Source organism: Dipteris shenzhenensis, chromosome 27 (genome assembly GCF_047967505.1).
Source record: "Dipteris shenzhenensis isolate YYH24624 ecotype China chromosome 27, Dip_SZ_1.0, whole genome shotgun sequence".
In the NCBI taxonomy this organism is placed as follows: domain Eukaryota; kingdom Viridiplantae; phylum Streptophyta; class Polypodiopsida; order Gleicheniales; family Dipteridaceae; genus Dipteris; species Dipteris shenzhenensis.
The window spans coordinates 5,422,342-5,450,203 of record NC_141622.1 but is presented as its reverse complement, the minus strand read 5'-3'; the positions used below and the strand labels follow the sequence as shown (position 1 = coordinate 5,450,203).

General features: G+C 42.8%; 1 protein-coding gene across 3 annotated transcripts in view; it reads left to right on the top strand.

Moving 5' to 3' along the window:
• The window catches only part of LOC147883781 (uncharacterized), a 73,219-nt gene extending 48,149 nt beyond the window's left edge, over positions 1-25,070 (top strand). For 2 of the 3 annotated variants that reach the window (XR_015543713.1, XR_015543711.1), the window contains exons 4-8: positions 19,013-19,180; positions 19,261-19,377; positions 19,492-19,599; positions 23,568-24,494; positions 24,576-25,070. Coding sequence is in view for 1 of the 3 variants with exons in the window: in XM_087399116.1 (XP_087255242.1) it covers positions 19,013-19,180; positions 19,261-19,377; positions 19,492-19,599; positions 23,568-24,008 (834 nt within the window). In the remaining 2 variants the exon portion in view is untranslated. Of the gene's footprint in view, positions 1-19,012; positions 19,181-19,260; positions 19,378-19,491; positions 19,600-23,567 lie in introns of all 3 variants that reach the window. The other variant, XM_087399116.1, reaches the window with a different exon arrangement.
• Positions 25,071-27,862: the final 2,792 nt, after the last annotated feature.

Below are 27,862 nucleotides of genomic sequence, written 5' to 3'. Positions count from 1 at the left end.
AAGAGGCGGTTTGTGTGACCAAGTGCTTTGAAGACTCCAGAGTGGCCCTCAGTGGCATGTAATAGGACTTAGTCTAGATTTTAGACAAGTGGCATGTTGCCAATTTGAAATGAGCTTGAAGCTCTTGTAATAAAGGGGATTTTTCACGTTTTGAAAAGAGAGAGGACCAGACAGCTCTACGCTGAACTTTTGTAACAGATTCTCTTCAAGTAATAAAATACCTTCGGGGGGGTCCAGCCCGACATGTTGTCCTGGGCCCTATTGTTTCTGTAGAGAGAGAGAGAGAGAGAGGGAGAGCAAAAGGGGAAGTGTGCTTGCTGTCTTTTACGGAGGAGGTTCGTAGTGAATCAAAGAGAAATTGCTGTCTGTCAAAGAGCGTGTGGGATTTCGTCTGATTTTAGCTGCACTCTCTTTGAGTGGTTTCCAGATGGCATTCACAAAGCTTTTCAAAGCTCCAAAATAAAATCAGCAAAGTACCCAACCAAAGAATGACTCATGTAGCGCTGCCTGGGCACCTGTGAGCCAAGAAGAGGCGGCACACGAGGCCAACCAATAGCTTATGGCAAAAAGAAATTGCAGCAACAAAAGCACAACTCACCAAGGCCTGAAAACTCGAACCAAGTCCTCAATCGCCAAGAGGACATAGTAGCCAATGCCCAATTGCATTCTCAGCCAAAGAGGAGTGCAAAGGCATGAAGAAAGAGCATTTACAAGAGCCAACCAGCAAGAATTCCACTGAAAAATGCGAAAAGAAGCACTTCTGTCGCGAAGAAATGGGAGTTCATGGGCTCAAAAGAAGCGTGCTTCAGAGAGGAATGCATTGAGAAGGTTTTGGAGAAGTTTCATCGCCGGAAAGTCCTCCGAAACTGAGAAAAACCAGTCAACCAGCACGTGGGACCACTCGAAATTCAACAGAGATTCTGTAGCTTTGCAAGAGGAGAGGCCCAGGAGGCGGTAGAAGCAAAAAGGTCCAGAAAAAGCCACTTTTGCAAATTCGACCAGCAAAAGAAGTGCTCAGCTCTGCCCGTTCTACCAAACGCACGGAGGGAAAAGCATATCACTACGAAGGGGAGGCAGAGGGGAAGCCATCGGGCCAAACGGAAGTCGAGGAATCCAAACGGGTGAGGAGTTATGAAGAAAAACGGAATTCAGCTGAAGGAGGCTGAAATACCAGTCCAAAATCTCAACAAAGGGAGAAGATGAGAGAGAAAAGCACACATGTGAAGTTTAGAAGGCCCAGGAAGGTCCAGGAATGGCAAAGGAGCATGTAGAAGGCACTAGAGCCACCTGGAACTCTAGGGGGGCCACTGAAGATACATGGCCCTCTAGGGGGTCCATTAAAAATGCCACATCATCATTTCCCAACAACCACTCTTTTAATTCCTTGGAATGCCTTTGGGCCTAGGGATTAATTACACTTTACCTGTGGATGTGTGCACCGTATTATTGTTAGCATATTCTAACAAAGGCAAATAATGCTCCCATTTGCTTTTGTGGTCTGAGACATAGCATTTAAACATATCCAAGATGATAGAGTTTTCCTGCTCCGATTGTCCATCAGACTAAGGGTGAAAAGATGACGAAAAATTCAGCGTAGTACCCATATTTTCAAACAGCCCTCTCCAAAAGAGGCTGGTCATCCTCGGATCTCTATCACTGATTATGGATTCAGGCATCCCATGATACTTGAAGACATGCTGCAGAAACAATTTGGCCATTTGATTTGCTGTAATTTTCTTTCTTACTGGCACAAAGTGGGCTTGTTTGCTAAACTTGCAAATTATTGTCCACAACTAAACTTGCAAATTATTGTCCACAATCCATCATGTCCAGTAGGAGTACGTGGAAGATCAAACACAAAATCCATAGCTATGCTTTGCCATGGTCTATCCGGAATTGGCAAAGGGTGTAACAACCCAGGTGCCTTCTGCCTGTCAAACTTTACTTTCTGACAAACCATGCATGTTCTCACATATTCTTCCACATCTTTCCTCAAAGATGGCCAATAAAAGTATTGTTCCACTGCTGTAATTGTTGCTGTAATTCCCCTATGTCCTGCATATGGAGGAGCATGACTTTCCATTATGACTTTCTGTCGCATCTGATCAGTGACACTGAGTCGTCCATGCATCAAAATGAAACCCTCTTTCAACATATAGTGATCATGCCTTTGACCATTAGAAAACTTATCATAAATAGTTGAAAAATCAGCATCATTAACATATTGATCTTTCATCACATCTAACACATTGTTGTAAGCAATGCTCACTGCTGAAACACTGGGTTTCTTGGAGACTGCTTCAGGCTGTGGTTTCCTGGAAAGTGCATCAGCCACGCCATTTTTGTTACACGGCACATGTACAATTTGAAAATGAAACATTGAGAGGAAGTTAGCCCATCTCATGTGCTTTTCAGATAATTTTCTCTGCGTGAGAAAATATCTAAGTGACTGATGATCTGTCTGCACATAAAAATCAGCTCCAAGAAGGTAATGTTTCCATGTGGTCAAAGCATGTATCACTGCTAACATTCCTTCTCATATGTCTGCAAGTACAATTCAGCATCTTTGAGAACTCTACTCTCATATGCAACCACTCTGCCATCCTACATCAAAGTGCCTCCTATGCTGTTCCCACATGCATCACAAGTTACAGCAAAGGGTTTTGCAAGATTTGGCAAGATAATAATGGGTTCAGAACACAACTTTTGCTTCAGGTCTTCAAAAGCTGCATTTTCCTTTGGTCCCCACCGAAACGGTACAGCTTTCTTTTGTAAAGCATGCAAAGGAGAAGCAATTTCTGCAAAGTACTTTATAAACCTCCGATAGTATGAACACTACCCAAGGAAGCTTCTGACTTCATGCAGATTTTTCAAAATTGGCCAACTCCTTATGGCCTCAACTTTTTCAGGATCCATCTTGACTCCATCCTTTGACACTATATGACCGAAAAAATGAATCTCATGCATAAAGAACTCACTTTTCTTGGTGTTTATTAATAGCTTGTGTCTTTTCAACTCTTGAAACACAATAGTGAGGTGTTTCCTGTGCTCTTGCTCATTTTTAGAGAACACAATGATGTCATCGAAGAAAGTGCCCACAAACTTTCTATGTGCTCTAAAAATTATGTCCATCATTCTATTGAAAGTGGCAGGTGCATTAGTCAAACCAAAAGGCATCACAAGGAACTCATATAAGCCAAATGAAGTGCGGAAGGCAGTCTTGTAGACATCTTCAGGCCGTATCCTTATCTGATGGTATCCACTTTTAAGGTCAATACGACTGAACATTGAGAAACCTTCCAACCGATCCAATATATCATCAATGCGTGGAATTGGAAAACGGTTCTTAATTGTGACTTTATTCAAAGCCCTATAATCAATACATATTCTCCAACTGCCATCCTTCTTTTGCACAAGCAACACAAGGGAACAGTAAGGAGAATTACTTGGCTGTATTAATTCCTTTTCCAAGAGTTCCTTCACTTGTGACATTATCTCTTTCTGTTGTGCCTTACTGACACGATAGGGAGGTATATTAGGCGATGATCTTCCTGGAATTATGTCAATTTGATGATCCTCGGGCCTCTTGGGAGGTAATTCTTGAGGAAGTGCATCTGAGAAACAATCCTGAAAATCTGAAATAAAAGCAGCCCTTTCTCTATCTAAAGCAGAAAGAGTAGAGCCTTCCTGAACTGGTTGGCTGTCCTCTTTGACAAAAATCAAGTAGGCTGAAATATGACGCTTTATTACATTGGAAATACAAGAAGCTGAAACTACAGGGATGGACTCCCCTTTCAACTTTACATCAAGTACATGATTTTTGCCTCTATGAGTTAAAGAAATCTTCTTGTTTCTCATCTGCACATCAACCCCCACCCTGTACATCCAAGGCATCCGAAGCAAAGCATCACACTTTGGCAAAGGCATAATGTAGAAGTCCTCTGCATCCTGATATCCCTGGATATGCATCCTCAACTTGCCAATGATAGGAGTGACAGGTGTGTTGAGTTCAGGGTTCACCATATCACACATGCTGGATGGCCCCATTTCCTCAGGCTTGATGCCAAGCCTTCCTGCCATATCAGGAGTTATGAAATTCGCCTTTGCCCCAGAATCAAAGAAAAACAAACAATTCTGATTTTTTATTTTTCCCCATGCTCTGCACATCTCAATCTTTTTCATTTCCTCTTCATCATGTGCATGTCAAACTCCCAATCACATCTGGAAGAAGTCCTGCGGAAGGTTTAGGCCTTTTGCCCTTCCGATCAGCCTGTTTATCACCATTCTTATCATCATTTGACCTGTCTCTTTTCTTGGATGGGCAATCATAAGAGCGGTGTCCCTCTCCTTTGCATATAAAACATTTGTTTTGCTCCATGAGTGACTTTTTCTCTTCATCAGATAACTTGGTACGGGGCTGTTTATTATGCTGTCCACGCCTTTGACCAGCTTTGAATTGGGCTTTTTCTCCCTTTTGAAACGGTCGTTTGCCATAATTTTTATTTTCAGATTTGATGTCCTTATCCTGGTGTTTGGCAGCCCGTTTGTTGTCTTCTTTCTTGCTGTCCATAAAGCCCAAATTCTTCTCCTGCATCCTCCTGCATCCATGCATATGCTATCCTTGCATTCTCAATTAATTGAGTCATAGAACCCACCTTACACATTATTAAGCCCATGCTTGGACTTTTAAAACCAAAGTTGTCACGGTCTTGTAGTACATTAAAGTACTTAGAATTTCACGCCCCCGTGACACTCTGATACCATGACAAAATGTGAGGAGGGGAAGAGTGGAGATGAGGAGAGAGGGCACAACTAGAGAGCACACCACAAATGACTAACTGTACACTAGATTTAGTTGAAAATGTAGAATATATACAAACCCATTCAGGGTTAGGGTTAGGGCATCTAACCCTTTCCTTTATAGCACTCTACTATGCACATGTAACCACAGGATGTTGAGTGTGGTCTCTCAGCAAATTGGGACCAGGAGCGGTGCAGGAGCAAGCAACAAGTTCGAAGGAATTTCGCTGATGTTTGGAGGCTTGAGGGACGATTGGAGTGTGCTGCCAAAGGCGGTGGATTGTTTGGGAACGCATGAGCTATAGGAAGAGACAAAGCAAGTAAGGGAGCTCAAGGTGACTTTGTGAGAAGAAATAAGACGCAGGGACAGCAAGTGTTTTGATCGACGTAGTAGAAGGCAGAAGCAATGGAGCAGCCCCTTTCTCTCTTCCATGCTCTTCTTCTTTTCTGAGCCGCCTCCTCTCTTCTCTTCCAGTTTTTTCCCCATCTCCTCTTCTTTTCCCAGCCACCTTCCCCTTCTGAGATGGTAGACCTACGCGAGATGGCTGAGAAGTGTAGGCTATCTCATGGGCTATTAGTCCAGTTAGGGCAATTAGCCCTAGGGTTTTGTTATGTTGGCTCTCCCTTGAGCCTCCACACTTCAGTTTTGCAGCAATCTATTATAGCATCTCGTTTTTCTCCATTGTGCTTCCATTGCTTCCAACACCCAATAGTGGTATCAGAGCAGGTCGGGAATCCATTCCCTCAGCCATTGACAACTTAAGCTGTTTGGCAGCCTTTGGAGCTCTCATTCTTGCTGGTCTTGCTGGTTTTCACATTTCCACGAGTGTTTGAGACCTTTCGAAGCACTTTTGTCGCGAAAAACCTCATTTTGTCACGAGAAGACCGCACTTTGGAGCAACTCTCGCGAAGGGAACTGTTTTTCGGAGCATTTTTCAGCCTACTGCAGCAAAAAAAGACCACAAGTGAGCATTTACAGCATCTGTACGGAATTTCGAACCTGTCTTTAAAAAATTGTACATGCGTCAGAAATTGTACGAAAATCCGTACATGCGCCAGAAATTGTACGGAAATCCGTACATCTATCAAAAATTGTACGGAAATCCATACATCTGTCAAAAAATTCCATACTTCTGTCCGGTTTAAACGTAAGAATTTCAGTACATTCACTGCAGTACGGGCTGCCTCGGGGTGCACGCCAATCATTTCTTAGTTTCCATCATTTTGGAGCTGCCTCGAGCTGTGTGCCGGCGTTTGGAGCCATTTGGAGCTGCTGAATTGATCCGGAGACTTCTCTTTGAGCCCTTCCCTCCTCATTTGGCATCCCTTTGCCTCGGGCTGCGAGCTTCTCTCCATTGGTTCTCTTTCTCTCCATTTCTATGTGCTCTCCTCCTCGTGGGAGCACTTCTTTTGCTGTAATTCTCATTTCCGGCCCTCCTTTGCTCGCATTCAGAGCCTTTCATTGCTGTCCTTTCGGGCTACATCATTGGATAAGCCGTTGTTGCATTGGCTTTTTCCAATTTCTCCTTCGTTTGCATTTTGGAAAGGCCCATGTTGCCTTGGAAGGCCTCGTGTTGCCTTTGGGGATTTTTCTTGCAGCAGGTACACCTTGGGATAGCAGTGTCTTTTGCAGACATAGCTTTGAAGCTTGGGCAGTTTTTTGGCACTTGATTCTGAGAGGTTGCCTTTCTCTCATTTGCTTTGCCAGTTGGTGCATTTGCCTTGTATTTCAGCACCATGTATGGTGGCAAAGATGATTTGTTTGGGCTGATTGGGGCCGATGACAAGCTTGATGGCACCAATTACCCCATGTGGTCATACATGATGGGAGATGTTATGGTTGCCAAGAATCTATGGCATATTGTTTCAGCTTCTGAGGCCAGGCCTACACGCAATGTTACTGCTACACCTGCAGCCTCTGCTTCTTCAGGTGATGGTTCTACTACTACAGCCAGGACTCTTGCACCTCCTGCTCCAGGTGCTTTGCCTCCTTCACAGGAGCAAATTCAGTGGGATGGTCGTGATGCCAAAGCACATGCCTTGATTGCTCTTTCAGTGAAACGGGTTATTATCCCTCATATTTGGTCTTGCAAGACAACTAAGCAAGCATGGGATCAGCTTGCATCTTTGTATCAGGTGTGGAATGAGGCGAGGGTTGCCTATCTCCGCAGGCAATTGAAAGATTTAAAGCTTGATGAGGGTGGTAACATGGATGCCTATCTCACTAATATGAAGGATTTGAAAGAGCAGTTGGCCAACATTGATGAGATTATTCCTGATTCTCAGCTGGTTTCTAATACCCTTGATGGATTGCCTGATTCATATCAAGGCTTTGCTACTACATTGAGGTTGGTTGCAAGGGGTGATGCCAATCATTTCTCATTTGACCAGCTTGTTGCTCTTCTTCTTCAGGAGGAGCAAAGTCGTGTGAATCGCAATGCTACTATGGCTAGTGATCAAGCATTTGCTGCCCATCATAAACACAAAGGTAAAGGCAAGGTTTCAACTGGAAAGCCCTCTCATTTCCATGCTGATCATTCACATGGTGCCTCTTCTTCGGGGGATAACAAAAAGAAGAAGAGATGTAACTATTGCAGGAAACTTGGGCATGACATTTCTGAATGCAGGAAGCGCATAGCATTTGAAAAGAAAAAGAAAGAGTCTAGTCTTGCAGTATCTGGTTCTTCTAGTGCAGAAGATCGACATGAGTTCGCTAATTTTGCACAAGATCACCATTGGGCTTTCTTGGTTACATGTCAGTATAATCCTGATGTTCATGATGCTTGTATGGCAGTTTTAGATGTTTGTGATGCCTGGTTCTTTGTTAGTGGTGCTAGCAAGCACATCACTTCCGGCAGGAAGTTATTCAGCTCATTGGAGCTTACATCTAAGGGGGGCAGTGTCACATGTGCCAATAATGCATCATATACCATGAAAGGTATTGGGCAAGTTGCTCTTACTTCTGTCTCTGGTGGTATTGTCACTCTAGAGCATGTGCTTTATGTTCCAGGCATTCGTAAGAACCTCATTTCTATTTCAGCCATTGCTACATGTGGCTTTCAGGTTATTTTGATGGTGTGAGGTATGCAGTGTATGATGTTACACATGCCTCTACCCTGGTTTTGATTGGCACATTGTGTAGCAGTCTTTACAGACTTGATGCTTGTGACAGATGTTCAGATGATGATGCTGCACTTGCCGATGCACATGCCTTTGCTATTGATTCTACCATGACAGATACTCATTTGTGGCATGAGAGGTTTGGATACCTCAATTTTGGAGCCCTGGTGAAGTTATATAAGGAAGATATGGTTGTGGATCTTCCCAAAATGCATATGCCTACCAAACATGTTTGTGAACCATGCTTGCTTGGTAAGATGCACCGTGCTGCGTTTCCCAAGGATGGGAGAGTTGGTGCTTCACGTAAGCTTCATCTGGTTCATAGTGATGTTTGTGGACCCATGAGGGTTGCAGCTCTTGGGGGGTTCTACTATTTTGTTACTTTTATTGATGATTTCACTAGGTACACTTGGATTTTCACATTGAAATCCAAGTTTGATGTTTCTTCATGCTTTAAGCACTTTATTGCCTTGGTTGAGAATGAGAGTGGGCTGCACGTTGCTCACATTAATACAGACAGGGGGGGGGTGAATACATGTCGAAGGAGTTTGCTGTTTTTTTGGCTTCCCTTGGCATTAATCATCGATGCACGGTGCCTTATATTCCTCAATAGAATCCCGTGGCTGAGCGGAATAGATCAACGATGGAAATGGCCAGATGCTCTACTGATGCCCCAAAAGTGAGTCCAGTAGCTCAGCAAGAGCTCTGCAGTAAGTCCTTGTGCGTGCCAATGCTGGGAGGCAGATGGAATGTGATGAAAGTCTCCTACTTTCTTTGGCTCACTATACATAGGGGCATACTTGTGGGTACTTGGCTCCAGCAGATGGGTAGACCCTCCTTGTGTAGGCGTTGTCAGCTTGCAGAGGAATCTAGCAAGCATTGTTTATGGAGTTGCACCAGCTCTAGAGTGGTATGGACAGGTATCTTCAGGTTGTTCTCATATGTTACATCTGAGTCCTTTCTGATGACGTGGGGCGCTGCTCTTTGGGGAGAGGATCTGGAGCCTTTACTCTCTTTGAGTCAGAGCCAAGAGACCTCGGTTTCTTCATGCAGCGTCGCCAGAGACGGGGTCCCATGGAGGCCAGCATCATGGAGCCGCAGGATTTACTTTTGGTACCGGTACCAGCACAGTATTCCATGCCTACTTCAGCTGCAGGGTCAGCCTGGGAGGTGATTTCCAGTATTACCCTATGGCGGATATGGTGTTCGCGATGTTCTTTTGTCCTTGGGGACCATTTATGCACGGAGGTTGACACTCTCGCTTCCATTTGGGCAGAGATTATCTTCACTCTTAGGAGTCGATGGGAGCGGTGTACAGGCACCTCTTTGGCAGCTTGTGGGAGACTTATATCCTTCATGAGGACATGGGACTGCTCTTTATTTTTTCACTTGACCCCTTTTGGGATGTCGTGGCATTTTAGACCACCTCCATGGCTTTTTTGCCACATTGTTGAGGCTAGGGATAGAGTACTTTCTCTCCCACTTGTTGTATGATTTGTTTTGAATGGAATATATCACTCTTTTATTTCGAAATGGCCAGATGCATGTTGAAAGGCAAACATTTGCCTAATAAGTTGTGGTTGGATGCGGTCATGTGTGCAAATTACATCTTGAATAGATGTCCTACAAAGGCATTGCATACTATCACACCTTATGAGGCTTGGACGGATCGTAAGCCTCGCATTTCCCACCTGAGGACTTTTGATGCTTAGCTTATGCTCATGTGCCTTCACAGAGACGCACTAAGTTGGATGATAAAGCTATTAAATGCATTTTTCTTGGGTATAGTTCAGAGAGTAGGGGCTCTAAGCTATATCAGCCCCGCACGGGCAAGTGTTTATTCAGTCGGGATGTTGTGTTTGATGAATCTTCCACTATGCCTTTGCTGGACTGTCAAAAACAGCCCATTGTTGATGCCCCAAACATATTTGACAGCTTGATGCCTTTGTTTCCATCCGATGCTCGGGATGATGTTCCATCTGAGGTTGTCCCTCCTCCATTTGTTGGTCATTTACAGCCCCATGTGCATGCAGAAATTCAGCCTGATATGCCTATCATTGATCAGGATCATTTGAACCGGGCTCTTGACTAGGAAAGAGCAGAAATTCAAGAGCCTAAAAAGGTACCCCGTTGGCTCCTTGACACATTAAAAGACAGCAAACAAGACACTCCTTTGCCAGCCCGTACGAGAGCAGCTGTTCGGAAAGAGCATGCTAGTTTTGTTGCTCATGCTTTGGTTGCTACAGCATGCAATGAAGACCCATTATGTCATCAAGATGCCTTTCAGAATGATTGTTGGATGAAGGCCATGCAAGCTGAATTGGATTCTATCCATCAGAATGACACTTGGGAGCTGTGTGATTTGCCTTATGGCAAGAATGCCATTGGATCTAAGTGGGTTTACAAGATCAAACGGAAAGCGGATAGTTCAGTGGACCGTTACAAAGCCCGTCTTGTTGCTAAGGGCTATGCTCAGCAGCATGGCATTGACTTTGAGGAGACTTTTGCTCCCACTTCCAAGATCACTACCATTCGCATTGTTATTGCCTTTGCTGCCCACTTTGATTGACAGATACATCAGCTTGATATTAAGACAGCTTTCCTCATGGGCATTTGCAAGAAGAGGTCTATGTTTCCCAACCTCCCAGCTTTGAGGTTGACGGTTCTGAAAGCAATCTATGGATTGAAGCAGGCACCTCGGGCTTGGTATTCGAGAATTCATTCTCATTTGCTCACACTTGGCTTTCAGAACAGTCCTACAGAGGCTACCCTTCACATCTGCAAGCGTGGGACAGATTTGCTGATTTTAGTCCTTTATGTGGATGACATGCTTGTAGCTGGGACACATGCTCAGCAAATTGCAGATTTTAAAGTTGATTTGTAGCAGACATTTGCTATGTCTGATCTTGGTCTTCTGCACTACTATCTGGGCATTCAATTTGCTAGCAGTGAGGGGGGCATTTTAATGTCACAATCCAAGTACATTGAACAGCTTTTGCAGCATTTTCAGTTTGAGGATTGCAAGCCAGTATCCACACCATTAGAGACTGGTTTTCACTTCTCTTCTAAGGATGGCAGCGGTACATGTGATGTCACTCTTTATCAGCAGGTAGTTGGTTGTTTGATTTATATGAGACTTGATCTACAGTATGCTGTCTCACAGTTGAGTAGATATATGCACAGCCCATCTATGCACCATTGGCATGCCGTGAAGCGTGTTTTCAAATATCTTAAAGGCACTCAGCATTTAGGCCTTCTTTATGGGGCTGATACTTCACTTGTCATGCATGGGTTCACTGATAGTGATTGGGCTGGTTGTTCTGACACTCGTGTGTCACCTAGTGGCAACTATTTCATGCTTGGTACTTCATGTGTTTCTTGGTTCAGCAAGAAGTAGAGTACAGTTGCTACTTCTAGCTGTGAAGCTGAGTACAGAGCAGCTTTTACAACTACAGTGGAGTGTGTGTGGCTTCAGAAGCTACTTGCAGATCTTTGTGCATGTCAAACTGCTCCTACCGTCATCTTCACCGATAGTAAGAGTGCTTTGGATGTTGCACAGAATCCAGCTTTCCATGCTTGCACAAAGCACATTGAGGTTCACTATCACTATGTCAGAGAGCGATTATCAACATGTGATATTGAGTTGTCTTATGCTCCCACTGAAGACAACTTGGCATATCTTTTTACGAAGGCTCTACCTTGACCTAAGTTTGAGGCTTTTCGGCAAGATTTAAACTTAGTACCTTTTGTAACTTGATCTGTTGTACTTTGTACAGTCACAGGTTGCTATATCCTACGAGACGAACATGTGCAACCATGACACTAGATATTTAGTTATCCTGAGCCATGTCCTGGATACTTCAGCCCATACCATGGAGGGGGGTTTGTAGGCTATCTCATGGGCTATCCATAGATGCCACTTATACCTTGGTATGAGCCTTGTAGGCCTAGTTATAGTCAGTTAGGACTATTGGTACAGTTAGTTTATGTACCATCTAGCTCTTCAAGAAGAAGAAAGGCACATGGAACTCCGGAGAGGCAATGACACAGCTTATGCCATAAGAACTCAAAAGGGCAAGTTTTCACCTTGCAAACATTGTAGGAAGACTAATCACCTCTCAAAAGATTGCTTCAAGATCAATCCTTGCAAACATTGTGGCAAAAACAATCACCATGAAAAGTATTGTAAGGCCAAAAAGGAAGCAACTACAAAGCCAGAGACTGCCAATCTACTTTCAGTTGATGTGCCTCCACAAGATGAGGCATCCTATGAAGATTATGCTTTTTGAACCATCTCCATATATGCTCCAGATCTCTCTTTTTATGTTGAGTCAAGGTACTTAGCCTGGATAGTCCTCCAAAATGAATGAAATAAACTATTGTGTGATTTGTAAACACCTCTGGTCACCATATGATGTAGGCCATGTGTATGTGTTTTGCTCCATGGTACCTCCTACAGACATTGTGTACATGCAGGGGAGATAACCATTGGAAGGTCTTATGTATCCCTTTTGTTTACTTCACACCCTTGGGAACCCCTTGCTAGCATGAGAACCTAGCCATAGATTTATCCTTGACCACCATGAGATGGCATGAGAAACTATGAGACTAGATGTATCCTTGACATAGCCTGAGGCATTCCCTTGAGGGGGGGTATGATGGGATATCTCAAGGTGTATGCCCCAGGCACACCTTGGTTTCTATGTGTGTGCTAGAGGCACAGTTAGGTGCCCATAAGCACTATTAGGTGGTGGTTGATGCCACATAGGATGATTGAGAGAATCTAGGAGCTGATTGAGGAGATGATTGTGGAGCTTGGTGGCTCATGTAAGAGGTGCCTACATATGGACCTCACCTTTCTTCATTCCATAATCAAGCATTCTCATTTCGTGTTCAGCTTCATGCTTTCCTTTCAGTTCTTCAACATAGGGTACCAGGCTAGGGGCCTTAGTTAATGCCCAAAAGGTACCTATGATTTTATGTGCAACAAGTGCAACTCCTGGTGCTATTAGAGTGGTTTCATTTTCTAAGGTCATTGGTTTGGTTCAGTGGGGTCATCCTTTAAAAACTCACCCCCTAGAGATCCTTCAAAATAGGGTCATTGGCTCCTTTGCACTAGGGTCATGGTGTGCCATTTGACCCCCTAGGGGCATTAAAAATCCCACGCCTCATTTTGCTTAGGTGTCTGTTGGGGGCCTATGTGCTTGCCTTGTGTCACCTCTGGAAGTCCTTGGAAGGCCCTGGAGCCCTTCCTTGGCTCTCCTTGCTGATTTGAGACTTCACCCCTACCAGGGGCAGCTTCATTCATTCATGGCAGATTTTTGCAGCTCTCCCTTTGCTTGCTGAATTGGAATTTCGTGCTTTCTTCGCGACAGTTCTCCTTCCCTTGGTGCCCTCTGTTGTTGGCATGCTTCCGGGACCTGGACGCCTTCATTCTGGGCCACTTTTGAAGCTGTTCTTGACTTTCTTTACGACATAAGTTCTTCTTTTCTACATCCGAAGCCATATTCATGGGCGCCTCTCTTCCTGCTCTTGCCTGGTGCAAGGTGCACTGAAAACGGAGCTGTTTGTGGGCTGTAAACTCTGTTCTGGTGGACGCATTCTTGGCTGATCTGCTACAGCTTGCTGGACGCACTTTTCTCTGATCTTTTCTGGTGTTGGAAGACACTCCTAGGCAGCTCTCTCCTACCAGAGTTTGCTGTCCACTTCTCATCCTACTTCTGGAGCTGTTTCGGGCTGAAACAGGCTCTTTCTGTTGGCTGAATTCGCATCCTCCTTCTACACTCTTTGCTACAGCCATTCCTACTGAGTTCCTGCTAGGTTGGATGCCCTGCCGTTGGCGCGGGAGAGGATTGGGGCACTGGTTGTGAGACTCTCTTCTTGGGGGTGCAGTGGTTGGCCTTGGGCTCGGTAATGACTTGGAAATGGGTAATGCATTGCTTGGCATGCTGTCAAACTGGTCTACTTGTGATTATGCATGTATGCTGAAAGGAACCAAGGTAATAGCATTGGGAGTTGGTCACTAGCATAACCATAGGTTGGCGTTATACTGGGTTGCACCTGCGGGTGAGGCGTTATACTGGGTTGCACCTGCGGGTGAGCTCTTGAAGGGAGTCCCTTTGTATCTTTGAGCTAACCAGTTTAAATAAATACCGCAAGGGGCGCCAAGTTTTGGGGCCAACAGGCGTCACTCTGTATGTTTCTGAGTAGCCTCCCTTGTCTTGAATGGTTCCATGATGCAGTGCAGTGAAGTTCTATGCTTTGAGTTTTGTTTGTGAACCAAGTCAATCAATTAAGTTGGCTGTATTTTCATATTTGTGAGATAGTAGAGACAGATACACTACCCTTAGTGTTCTAAGGCCGGTTACATAAGAGCACATTGTCAGCAAGAATACGATTTGAGTGGATTCCTCAAAGATGAACTGCGAGAGGGAATGGCTGCATCCAATTCTCTTAAGTATGGTGAATGGTCCACAATACCTAGGAGACAACTTTGGACATTTACCTGTATTTAGAGATTCTGAAGATTCAGATACCTTGAGGTAGACTTTCTCATTTACCTCGAACTCCAACCTTCTACGGTGGGGGTTTGCATAACTTCGTGCTCTATCCTGAGCTTTTCTTATGCTATCTTTAGCTAACTTAACCGTTTGATTCATATCTTCAAGAAAGTCTTTGGTCGCTTGAACCTTCTCTTTCTGGAGTCCCATTGCCATTGGGACTCTTGGTTGAAATCCATACATCATCATGAATGGACTAAAACCTGTAGTTGAATGTTTGGCACTATTATATGCAAATTCTAATATGGGCAAATATTGTTCCCAATTAGTTTGCCGTTTACTTACATATACTCAAAGCATATCCTCAATGATCTGATTGACTGTTTCAGTTTGACCATCACTTTGTGGATGATCCGCGGTGCTCATATTGAATGAAGTTTCTAACCTTATAAACACAGCCCTCCAAAAACTGCTGTTAAATTTGCTATCTCGGTAACTGACAATATCATCTGGTAGCCCATACAATATGTAAATATGTTTCACAAATAGCCTAGCTAATTCTGGAGTTTTGACATCTTCATTGACAGGAATAAAATGAGCCATCTTGGTCAACGGATCAACAATTACCCACACAAAGTTGTGCCCTTCTATGTCCTAATCCATGGAGATGCTTTCCCATTTGCCAAATGGAATCTCCAATGGGTGTAGGAGACCTCCTACCTTAAGGCATTCATCCTTATTGACCTGGCATTTTTAGCACTTCAATACATAATCTTGGACGCCCTTACCCATTCCAGGCCAAAAGAATTGTCTTTTCAGAAGCGCATATGTCTTCAGAATTCTCGGGTGTCCAGCTCTCGGACTATCATGACATTCAAAAAGAATTTTGCGCCTAATGTCATTATTATCCGGGGCACATACTCTACCCTCTTAATGCTCTCTTGATCAAAGATGATCTCGAATTTGGCAACATATAAACAGTGCCTCCAATTCTTTAAAGCATAAACTATAGCATACATTTCCTTCTCATATGCCGAGTAATTCCGTTGGGCACGATCTAAGTTTTTGCTTTCGAAAGCCACTGGTCGACCTTTTTGTAAAAGTACCGCCCCAACAGCAAAATCACCGGTATCTGTCCCAACTACAAATGGTTCATTGGGATCCACTACCTTTAAGACGAGCTACTGCTATAGCTACTTTTAATTTTTCAAAACTTCTCTTTTGAGGTTCATCCCATATGAAGGTGCTTCCCTTCCCCTTAAGCTGGTTCGTCATCCAAACAACAATCTTAGCATAATCTTGGATGAATCTCATATAGAATCCGGACAAACCTAAGAATATCTGTAATTCTTCCAAGTTTGTAGGATGTGGCCATTCCAATATGGCCCTTACTTTGTCAGGGTCCATACGAACCTCTTCTTGGGATATTATATGTCCCAAGTATTTCACTTCTTTTGCAAAGAATTTACAATTGGATTCTTTAGTAAAGAGTGAATAATCTCTAAGCAGCTGAAACACTTTTCACAAATGTTCCAAATGTTTTTTTTTTGTTTTACTATAAATAAGGATATCGTCTAAAAATACTACCATAATTTTTCCTAAATATAGTCTTAATACAATGTTCCTAAGTGTCATGAAAGTTGCTGGAGCATTTGTTAATCCAAATGGCATTACTTTAAATTGATAATGCCCATACCTAGTATGAAATGATGTCTTACGGACATCCTCTTCCCTAATTCGTACTTGGTGATATCCTGACCTTAAATCAATTTTAGTAAAATATTTTGTCCCTTGCAATTGATCAAAGAGCTCGTCAATGCGAGACATAGGATACTTATTTTTTATGGTGATTTTATTTAGCGCTCGGTAATCTATGCATAAATGCATAGTACCATCCTTTTTCTTTACTAGTAAAATTGGTGCAGACCAAGGTGAGCTACTTGGTTGAATTTGGCCCTTCCTAAGATATTCCATTAATTGTCTTTCAACCTCACATTCCTCTGTTTAACTAAGCCTATATGGGGGTTTACAAACATGGGAAGGTTCACGAATTAAATCTATGTTATGATCTACTTCTCTCTCAGGGGGTAAACCTAACATTATCAAAAACAATATTACTTCTTTCCAATGCAAAAGACATAAAATCACCAATAAAAGTAAGTTTACAGAGATAGACCTCACATTCTTCTTGGTGTAGCAGTCCTTCCAATTCCATCGAACTAATTTAAGGTATTGTTTGTATTACTGGGCTTTCAATTGTTGCTGGTGCATGAGATATGCCAAATTGGCAAAGGGGTACAATTCGATGAGCATCGCGTGGCCATCTGGAACATTGTCTTAGGATAGGTGGTTTGGGGCGAGAGAGTGGATCATGGTGTTTACAAACTCTCGGTTTCATCTTCTCTCACCACAGGACAGGACGGTGATGAGTGGAAGTTGGTTGTAGATACACCACTCGGTACCAGACTTACCCAGTTGATGGGGTAGTAGGCATGGATATTGTTGTACGTACACATCTTGGGCAGAGGCATATGAGTTCAATATGAGGCAGGCTTCCAGGTAGACTTCTGGACCATAGGACTTAGTCCCTATTGACTGGAGTGGACCTATGTAGACCACCAGCTCGGGAGTAGAGAAGGTCTAGAGGGGGTGTCTTATTCCGTAGCAGCGGTTTATACATGAGCCACTAGACACTTTTGGGTCAGCAGATTGCTGGCGAGATGATCGGAGCACCCAGCTATACCATGGATGGCCCTTGTGAGGATATGGCTTCCTCGTTGCACGGGACATGTGTAGGTTTATCAATTTGGTTGCGTCATTCCAAATCTGAGGCTTCCAGAGAGGGTATTGAGCTCGTTCGTGGAGATGCCTTGGCACGCAGGATTGCGGTTCTTGCTGTAGCAGCAGCGGCAAAGACAGTCTACATCAATGGAGTGACACAAACTGGGGATGAGCTAGACTCGAGATTGACATCAAGATTTGAAGCATGTGGCTTCGCAGCGGCTACGCGACATGATGGGGTTTTCCCTTACAGAACCCACGACCGTTCGATTCGACGGTCTTCTTCAACACCTGTGCACCACGCAGCGGACCTGTTTACCAAGTCTCTTCCACAACAGCTGCTTGGAGAGCATTCAAGCTCCCTTGTGTTGAACCAACATATAGGAGCTAAGAGGGGGTGTTAGAGTTTGACATCTCTTGTATGTACAGCAGTGAGTGAGGGCTGCTTTGTGGGTGCGCCTACCCAGCAAGAGGGTAGATTAGTGTAGGACAGGAGGGAGATGGACCCGTACTAGGGTAACTACCTCGCCAAGGTATCACGTAGGAGCTTGGCTAGTAGACAGCCAGGTTTCGGCTGTTTTGGGGTGCCTGAGGGTTCTGACACGTGATTAGGCCGCCGCAACAGCCGGACAGGACGGGGCTGGGTTGGGGGCCAATTAGGTCCCTGACTGACCAGACTGATCAGGTTAACTCGACCAGGCCCCCCTAAAGTGTCGGGTTAGGCCAACTTGTGGGTTGACCCAGGTTGGCCTTGCAGGCCGATTGCAGGGTTGGGGCCCTATTTATAGTCCCCCCCCCCACCCTCTTTCGTCATCTTGTACCAGTGGGTTTTCTCAGCTTTAGTGCAGAGTTTTCCCCCGATTTTGGGTGATGAAGTGTCTCTCGCTCCATCACATTTTTCTTGCTTTGTGAGATAGCTGTTTTTGAGGACTTGGGGGTTACTATGGTAGCATTGGCGTGAGAGCTGCCATGTGGGCACAGGGAAAGGTAGATGGGCACATGAGGGGAGCTGAGGGATGCATGCCACAGAGTGGCTGCCGCATGGGCAGCATGGTGAGCTGGCTAAAGGTCTACATGAGTGTACCCTGTACATCCACTGTTGGATGCTGATAACGGAGGTGGGGATGTCATTGTAACTAGTCCCTACTACGCATAATAGTCTATAGAGTTTATGGTTTTCAACTCTGTGGGTGACTATCACAAGGTTGAAACTGCATCATTCTGTTTTTAGAGGATGAGTTTGGGCATGTCCCTGGATTAATCTAGATACATGCATGTAACAAAATACGCAAATGAAAATAGATGTGCAAAAATGTTTTGATGAAAACTTCAACAGATAGAAGGAAAGGATAGTCAACTTGCTACCATTGGCTTTGGCCGTTTCACAACCAGTTGTGTAATGCTTGAGAGATATAATCTTTATTGCACCGCTGATTTTGAGGTGAATGCATGTGGGCGATTATCATTGAAGGCAGAAGCTGTGCCGTATGGCACTGGGGGATTCTTTTTTGTGTTATTTCTTGCCTTGTGTTTTTATCTTGAAGTGCGGCTGGCGTTCCCTGAAACACAATGTGGTCTTACGATTAAGCTTCCGCGCTATGCGATACTGAATTTCCTGTTGCAATTGTTGCCATAGGTGTTTTAGGTGGCCTTTTGATAGGCTGCATTGCATTTTGTTATTTATCAGTAATATTTACTCTATCTGCCTGAAGTATACATATTAACTTGATTGTGTGCAGTCAATGGTTCCACTCCCAATGGCAGGCATTCGGAAAACATTTGATAAAATTGTCTCCTTTGTGTCCCTCTAGGGATCTTGCTTTATCTGCAAGGGCATTGGGCATTATGCTAGGTCATGTCCTAACAAAGCCGACTGTGTTTACAAAGACCGTGAAAGTATTGAAATTTGCCTACGCTGTGGAGATGTTGGCCATCAGATGAGTATATGTGATAGAGGCTACAGTCGAGAAGACCTAAAGGTAATCCTATTCTTCAATAATCTCAAAATATCAATGTGGATTCTTTCGGTTGCATTTACTAAAGATTGTGCCTGTTGCAGGTCATTCAATGCTATGTATGCAAAAAAATTGGTCATCTTTGCTGTGTGGACATAGTCCGCAGTTTGGAAATGAAGGTCTCGTGCTACAATTGTGGTGAAATCGGGCACACTGGAGTGGTATGGTGTAATGTTTGTTCTAAATTGTGTTCTGCTCTCTCCTTTTTTGTAAAATGATCGCAGTTTCTCCTACTACTTGCAGCCATACCCATTCAATATTACATATATCTGCAGGGCTGTGCAAAGAGAACTCATATTGAAGGTGATAAACAACCTGCAAAGGTGTGCTATAGGTGTGGAGAAGAAGGTCACTATGCACGGGGTTGCAGCAGGCATGATGAGGTATTTCTTTAGCTAAAAAGATCCGTTATAAAACTTTCGAGTAATATACAAGAGTAGTCCTCTGTTTCTTGTTTCTTTTGTTGAAAATTTTCCTTAAACTCTCTCTCTCTCCCTCTAGATTTATTTTATCAAGCACTAGGTTTACCAAGAGATTTTGAAATCCCTCAAAAAAGAAACGGCAGCATATGCTTGCATACTATTGAGCAATTAGCATGCTTTCAGAGTTGTGCCTCCATTTAGTTTCTTTCCTACTGAAAAGCTCTGTTTTAACCCTCTTTTCAAATATCCCCTTTGTCTATCTCTCTTACCTTGCTTTTTCAAAAAAGATCTCAATTTGTAAGACTAGATGTAATTTTTGTGTAGACATGCAAGGTCAACGTCTGTCAAAGTGGTGGCAAGTGTTGTGCTTTATGCATTAGCACCACTGAAAATTGCGCATGCATTTGGGTGAGTTCTAATTTTGTCACACATTTTTAATCCCTAGAATGTACGAAATCATGCTAAAAGGCACAATCTAAAATTTGTATTGGGTATGTTGTAGTTTTGGCATGCAATTTTCACCAGCTCAGCAACATTGTCCTGTGTAAAGCAGTAGATCAATGTGATCTCCCCTACATGAAGCGTCTCTGAGACATAATGTTAGTTAATCTCAATGTGCTTGGTACGGGCATGGCTGGAGTCCTTGCCACAGTTATAGCACTCTTGACTGCCAGTGAGAATGGTAGTGGGTGTCTGCTGACACTTCCGAAGATTTTTAAGTAACCTCCTCAGCCATACACAGTCTACTGATGCAGGGAAAGCTGTGGTGTACTGAGCCTCAGTAGGCACGGTTGCAATAGGGGGTTGTCTTTTTATCAACCAAGATATGCATGTCTTGCCTAGAAAAAAACAAGTCCCGCTAGTGAACTGTGTGCCTGGTTTGAATCATCGAAAGTATATAGTTGCAAGCTGTCCCCCCTTGGATAGATCCATCCAAGATTTGTATACCTTGTATGTAACATAAAATATGCCGAACTGCTTGCCAATCTTAGTACTGAGTATGTGCATAAACCTACTGGCACAGGAAACTACAAACTGAGTATCTGGTCTAGTATTGCTCAAATGGATAAGACAGCCAACGTTTTGGCTGTCAATACCCATATCATAAGGCTCTCCTGCATCATTAAGACTCATCTTTAGCCGGGGTTCCACTGGAGTAGAAAATGGGCTTGCAATTCTGAAAATCAAACCTATGCAGGAGCTTCTATAGGTACTTGGACTGAAGCAACACTACGCTTTCATCTAACTGCTCAAACTCTATGCCCAAGTAATACTGCAAAAGACCCAGATCTGGCATCACAAATGCATGTTGTAAATCAGCTTTGAAAGCTGAGATGACATTATTCCCAATCAACAAAATGCCATCCACATTTAAAATGAGCACAAAGAGGACACCATGATCCTCTTTAACATAGAGGGTGCTTTGAGTTGGACTGTTCCCGACTTTCTAGCCAACCAAGTAGACATGTATCTTCTCATACCAAGCTCTGGGAGCTGGTTCGAGACCACAACGTGCTTTTCTCAGCTTACACACATTGGTTTCGTGACCAGACACAACAAAATCGATGTTCATCACAAATGCCTATTTTAGATCATTACATATTTAGACCGAGACAAACAGTTTTTGGATGGACAAATGCAAGTTAACAGAGTTTACCATGGAGAGCCCTTTTAGCATCTATGCAGCTTGCAACTGACAGATAGTTTCGATTGCATGGCATGTCTATTGATCATTTATCCCCATACCAGTATTCACTAGATTGCCCTTTCTTGTGTCTGACTTAGTAGGAGTTTTCATCAAAGCACATGATATTATTTATGGCAGGTATACATCCATAGGACATGGATATACCCTTGGCAGTCAGAGAGCAGTTTCTCCACTATGGAAGTTTCACTTATGAAATATTTGGTAGATTGGAAGTTTGCTTATGGGAAGGAGAGATAAATACTAGGACTTTGTAGTGATGTATGGTAGGTTCACTTATGAAATATGTGACTCATGATTGGTCAGTCATATTCACCTCGAGTGAAGAAAGAGACCTTGTATGGGAATGAATGATTAAATCCTACAAATCTAAGGAATTATTGAATGGATCGTTTTCATTTTATTTTAATATCTAAATTCAATTAAACCTTGTTGGATATTATTGGGTTCTTGAAAGGTTGTATGGAGAGAGTCATGTGAGCTTGTGAGATGAGTAATGTGCTCTTGTTATGGGTTGATTTAAGTGTTATGCTTTGTGAGTTAAGAACTTGAATGGAAAATGCTCTCTAAGCTTTCAAGGGAGGAAAATCATTAATTACAGAGATGGAATATAAGGAAATAAATGAATCCTTTTCATAAGGATTAAGTCTAAAAGAAAACAATTGCTTGTTACAAATTGGTATCGGAGCAGGTTAAGCAAGCTGGGGTAAGGCGAGTAAAGACCATCTCTAATTGGTTTTTGAAAATTAATTAAAAAACACTATGGAACTGGAATCTAGTACACTTGGTAGTAGGTGCGAAAGGGACAATAAGTATTTGTGGATTTGCGTGTGGGTCAGGTGACAACCAATTCTATCCAAAGTCTTTTAGAAGAAATTTAGAGACCCGAGGGAAATCCTAAGAGTGAAAATACTTTTGAGGGGACAGTAACATTTGAAAAGGATTCTTAAGGGGTTTAAGGTCCTTGACTTTGAGGAAAAGATGGAGAGTGGTGAAGGGATTGAGACGTAGATAAAACAGAGGATTATTTTGAGATGGCCCAACCCAACGAAGATTTAAAGTCCAAGATTGTGCCCAGGGAGCAACCGCCCTTATATATGCCAACCTCATTTGCATGATTTTGAATGAGGCAATTACATATTATTTTGTCATACATAACAGAGTTCACTTTCTTGCCAAAAGAAAAAAAAGAGGTTCAAAGTTTGCTCTTCAAGAATTATCAGCAGTCCAAGGTCTCTTATCTCATTAGTTTTGAACCAAGCTCCTCCAAAAGTTGGAGTAGTTCCCTAGTTTTACTCTAGCACAATGCAGAGTTCCCTAGCTCCAAAATCAAGAGGATTTCCTATGTTTGGCTCTAATTATCGTCTATCTCATCAAAGGCCAGTGCTTCCCTTTTTTAATCTCAGAATTTCTTAACATTGCCAAATTGTCTGAAGAATCACCTTCACTTAAACTCTCTTGGGAAAGGTCAGCTGGGTTATATGCAATTCTAATTATGTGGAAATAAATTTTGAAATTTTGAATTATGTTTTCAAAAATGAAATTTTGCACGGAAAAGGTTTCTTCATTTGTTGTACAAAAATATTTTTCATAAACATTGTGTGTCTCTTGGCACAGTGATTGCTTGCCAAAAGCTGGGACGAGTGAGAGTAAATGTAATTATTAGCACTTATCAAGTTTTTGTAGCTTTCCCTACCCAATCACCAAGCGGCTCTCTACACCTCAGCTGCTCTTGACACACTAGCAGGTCAAAGTTACAAACATACTCAACAAACACACGCGTGCACACGTGTGAATGCATGTGCGTGCACACACACGCACACACACACACACGTGTGTAGTCTACCTTATCTGTGTGCATCTTTGAAGTTCCATGGAAACCAAGGCTTATAGTAGCTCCCTGTAAGGCTATTCTGTTGTTTTAATTCGTATCCTCTTGTACAGACTCTCTCTCTTTCTTTCTCTGTTTCTTTCTCTCTCCACTTTCCCCTTTTTTTGTCCTTTGTTTTTCCAAAAACTGTGAATTTGTGAGTCTGGATCTATTCTATTCCTGTGAAGGTATTTACATATCCTTGCTTGAAGATATCAAGTATAATTGTGAAGGAAGCTTCAATTTGCATGATCGACACCACAATGATTTGTGGAGGCATCAATATGTCATGTTATTGCCTTGGTTAGATTTTGTGTTTTGAGAAGTCAGTTTGATACTTGTAACTTGCTGCAGGTTGATCATTGGGGTGACCCCCGGACGCCTGATTCAAAGAAACCACAATCTGAAGGTGGATTTCTTGGATTCAAGTCGGTCCCAGCTGTGGTAGGAGCTCAACCTCGATGGCTAGATATGCGGCATGAGGAAAGGAGGGCACAAACCCCATCCAAACCAAGATGGCCTGAACGTTGGAGTATGGATATTGAGACAGATAGTTGGGCAAATTTTCAAGCAAACAGAGGTGGTAATGGCCCTGTTACTTCTATGGGAAGAAAGTTCCAAGATCAGGAGAGAGACACTCCAAATACTGATAGTGGATCACACAAAAGGAAGAGGCAGCATAGCTTCCCTCGTGAGCTTGAATTGGAAGCTCCGGGCAGTCGCAGAAGTTTCAAAAGGCGGCGCAATGATCACGACTTTCATAGGTCAGATGCTGGAAGCAAAAGGTTTAGGTAAACTGAAGGTGTTAACTCAATTCTTCTTTCTCCGTGGGGTTGAAGACAGTTTTACGGATGGATATTGAACTGCACTGCCTACCCACAAAGTCAATTGAAGGACATAGTCTTCTCGTGTTCACGAACAGTTAAGGTGACTTTTCAAAACTTGCTTGTCACAATGTCACATTATCATGTGATCATAATTTCTGATCCAGAGGGCTCTGGGGTGCTGCTCTTTGCCTATGCAAGTGCCACGTGCTCTGACTCATAACTAAGATTTAGTTCTTCAGAATCCGGATCCTGTTGTAAACTAATGGCCATGGTGGTTACAGTTGATGGAGCTTTATGTGCCTGTCTAAATGAATCTACCTGGTTGACATTTGCTCTAAAAATTTCCAATTACAGGTTGCTGAATCCACAAACAAATATGCAAATTGGCAGCAAAAAAAATGGATTCATTTTTGTTTATGAGTAAGTTTGAATCTATGGAATGGAGCAGTGTTTTGTGAAAGCTAGTGTTTCACTTGCAAGCAAAAGGTCTTTCACTTTGCTTAGTTGAAAAGATGAAGAGAGTTTGTATTCAAAGAATTGTGTTCTGATGAATTTCCCCAACCTCGGGAATGTATCGAGTATATTTTTAATTCTATCTGCAGAAGTCAATCTTGGGAGAAAAGATTTACTCAGTTGAGCGAGGAAAACATGCATAGAACTTGTAATCAAGCAGAGGAAGCAGATGGAATTCTAAATCTGGGTTATCTTTTAACCAAGCATGGAGGTTTTGGAGTTTTAGTTCAAGTGTGCCACCCTAGTGTGAATGTAAAGGCCTGTTTCAGCCCTTTGGAGCTGCACATCTGTGTTTGTCAAGCTGTGGTTGATAGTAAGAGCTTTCTTTGGACCTCTGACATCATTGCAGATCTGTGCTTCTAACAGGTTTTAAATTTCGACGAGACAGATTTGGATTACCTGTTGTTTGGTAATTTTATACGGATGATAGATTACATTACTTCGATTGTAGTTACATATTTCATTCTTACAGAGTCTGTGGGATTACTATGTAGTGAACTCGGCTGACTGATCAGATGAAAGAAACTGAACTATGTCAACTTTTGATCCCTTGCTTGAGGGCTTTCATCCAGTGCACATCAGATGTGGCAAGAATGCAGCTTGTGATTGACACTGTTAAGCCTGTGGTTGACATGCTGTCAAGGCAGGTTTAAAGGGAGTAGCCATTGTGAGTACAGACAATTTGTGTTTTAGCCCTGTATTCAGGATGTTCTTGCTGGCACTTCAAGGACCTTTGTGCAATCATAATCTAAGGTCTAATGTGGTATACATCTTGAAAGTGTACTTAGTGCATGCCTCAAGAAACAGCTTCGCTGGATGTGGCAGAGGAATTTTAGCAGAGCTTCAGCTTCCATAACGTGGGGTTTGTGAATCTTCTTCTTCTTCTTCTTCTTTTTGGTGCGATGCTAGATGTTGAGTTGTCTGCCGCAGTGGATTTTCAGGCAGAATGGAGGCCTTCATACCACAGCAAATAGGTCATAATTTGGTATATAGCGTGAAATTGTAATGAATGCATAGTTCAAGAAGAGAGCTTTGGCCTGAAGAATTTTGTCTGTGTAACAGGTGCTTGAGAAATTTCAAAAGCTTTAGCTTATGTAGAATGGGGGTTTACAGCAACATTTTACTGCAATAATGAATGATAAGCTATAATTTTTAAAACAGAATGAAAGGCCCCCGAAGTAGGCTGATTACTTAGATTTGGATTGGGTCAACTGCAATACTGGTGTGATTGGGATTTGAATACCTGCTGAGCATATACCATTTTATAAGCAGCAAGAGATTATACGACTATTAAACTTATGAATTTGTCAAGAGACTGGACTTGGGGACTCCGATACAGTCTGATGAACCTCGTTTAACTTACCAATGTGATGTTGAAAGCTTTAGTTAGCCCAAGGAGGCGGCCAGTTTTAGTCATGCATTGGACCTCTGGATAGCATCTACATCTACGCTTCCATGTGGATCACGTGACCCTAGATCAGATAGTCACACTACGACTCTCCCTCTTCTCTCTCTCTTCCCCCTCGTCTCTCTCTGTCTCTCTTCCCCCCCTCACCTCTCACGTCCCCCTCATTCTCACCTCTCTCTTCCCCCCTTACCCTCTCCCTTCCTCCTACCCCTACATTCCCCCCTTCCCTACTCTCATATTTTTATTAAGGATGGTGTAAATTGCACTGTACCATGAGGACATAGGCCCTAACCCTAGGGGGTACAAGGGTTGGCTTCATGTTTGGCAGGCCAAGGACACAACGGCGGCGTATGACAATGGCACTTATCCGATAGAGGGCTACCGCAAGGTGACCACAACAGGCCACATAGGTCAGCACTATATCATGGTTTTCATTTCTTCAACTTACCGACCACTATCGAAGCCTTTGTCGGTCAATATTCTCTTATTCATTCTCAATGCACCTAGTGGACTTGCTTCCTTAGACAACATACATAGGACCATCGCCTAGATAGCACATTGTAGATCTATCGTCATGGGTTTAGATATTTTATAGTTGTATTTGTATTTGTTTTAGGTTCTACTGCCTGTTCAGTGGCTCTACCCATTTAGTTGATTATGTTTGGTTTTTTCAATCTCATAGACCTTGCGGTCTTTTAAACCCATAAAACTAAAACAACAAACAAATAACACATTAATGGGATGAATGAGGAGAAAATGACATGGAATCCAATCAAGTCTTTTACATTTGACTGATGTGGTTAGTATGTGCTTGACCAACCTATTGACCATGTCCAAATTTTTATTTTTCAGTGTTCTAAAGTTTACTTAAGGTATGTACTTGGTTGGTTGGTTCATAAGGACTATTATAAACCAACCAGCCAACTGCTTGGTTGTTCGGTTCATAAGGATTGTTGCATAAGGTTATTGCTATTGTACCTTTCCTTATACTTTTCCTCGATATGTGTGTATGCTCTGTAGAGGAGTGTATGCTCATTATTTTCTATCTGTTGTTGGCCATATTTTACAGATTCTTACTCCTTGCAGAATCTTTGTAAGGCCCATCTACCTTTTTCTACCTCTAGATCATTGGAGTTGGTTCTTATTCTGTAGATTATGTGCTGTTTGAACATTGAGATACTCTTGCATCTCTTACTTCTCCATCGGGTTTATTGCTCGCTTGTATAATTTTATTTTTGTTCGTGGGTCTTGCCATAATGTTTGTTGCATTTACTTCATTACTAGCTCTTTAATTTCCACTTCTTTCTTTGGGATATGCACAACATGTAGTCCCTTTCTGTCCATCCACTTTGACTCCCTCTTTATGCCAATTGGATTTGTTGCCTCCATGGTTGTGTACGGGAGTTTGCTTGCGTCCATCTTCATTACCTTGTGAAGGTATGTTGTGTATTGGCAGAGAGCTTCCTTCCAAGTGATCTTTGCTAACATGATGGGATAGGGTTTGCACTTTGAATTGTTTCTATTATTTTCCATATTCTTTAGAGAGTCCAGGTGCCCAAGCTGGGCATCCATAGAGAACCATTGTTTGAACAAGCATCGTGTTTAAGAACTCTCATTTCCCAACTCCATAGATATGCTTTTTTGCATTTGTTTTAGAAACCTCTAGGGCTTTAGACCCTCGTAACTCTTCTCTCCACACATGCATTCCACTTATAATTGTTCTCGAGCTCAAGTCCCAAATATTTATAGGTTGTGATTGCTTCGAGGGTTTCCTCAAATGTAAAGGATGTTTGTTGATTTCATGTTCCGACTACCATGATCTTTGTCTTTGTAATATCGTCTCTCATCCTTGATTGTTACTATCCTATTGTCTCCTACCCTTGTGGATCAATACGATTCGA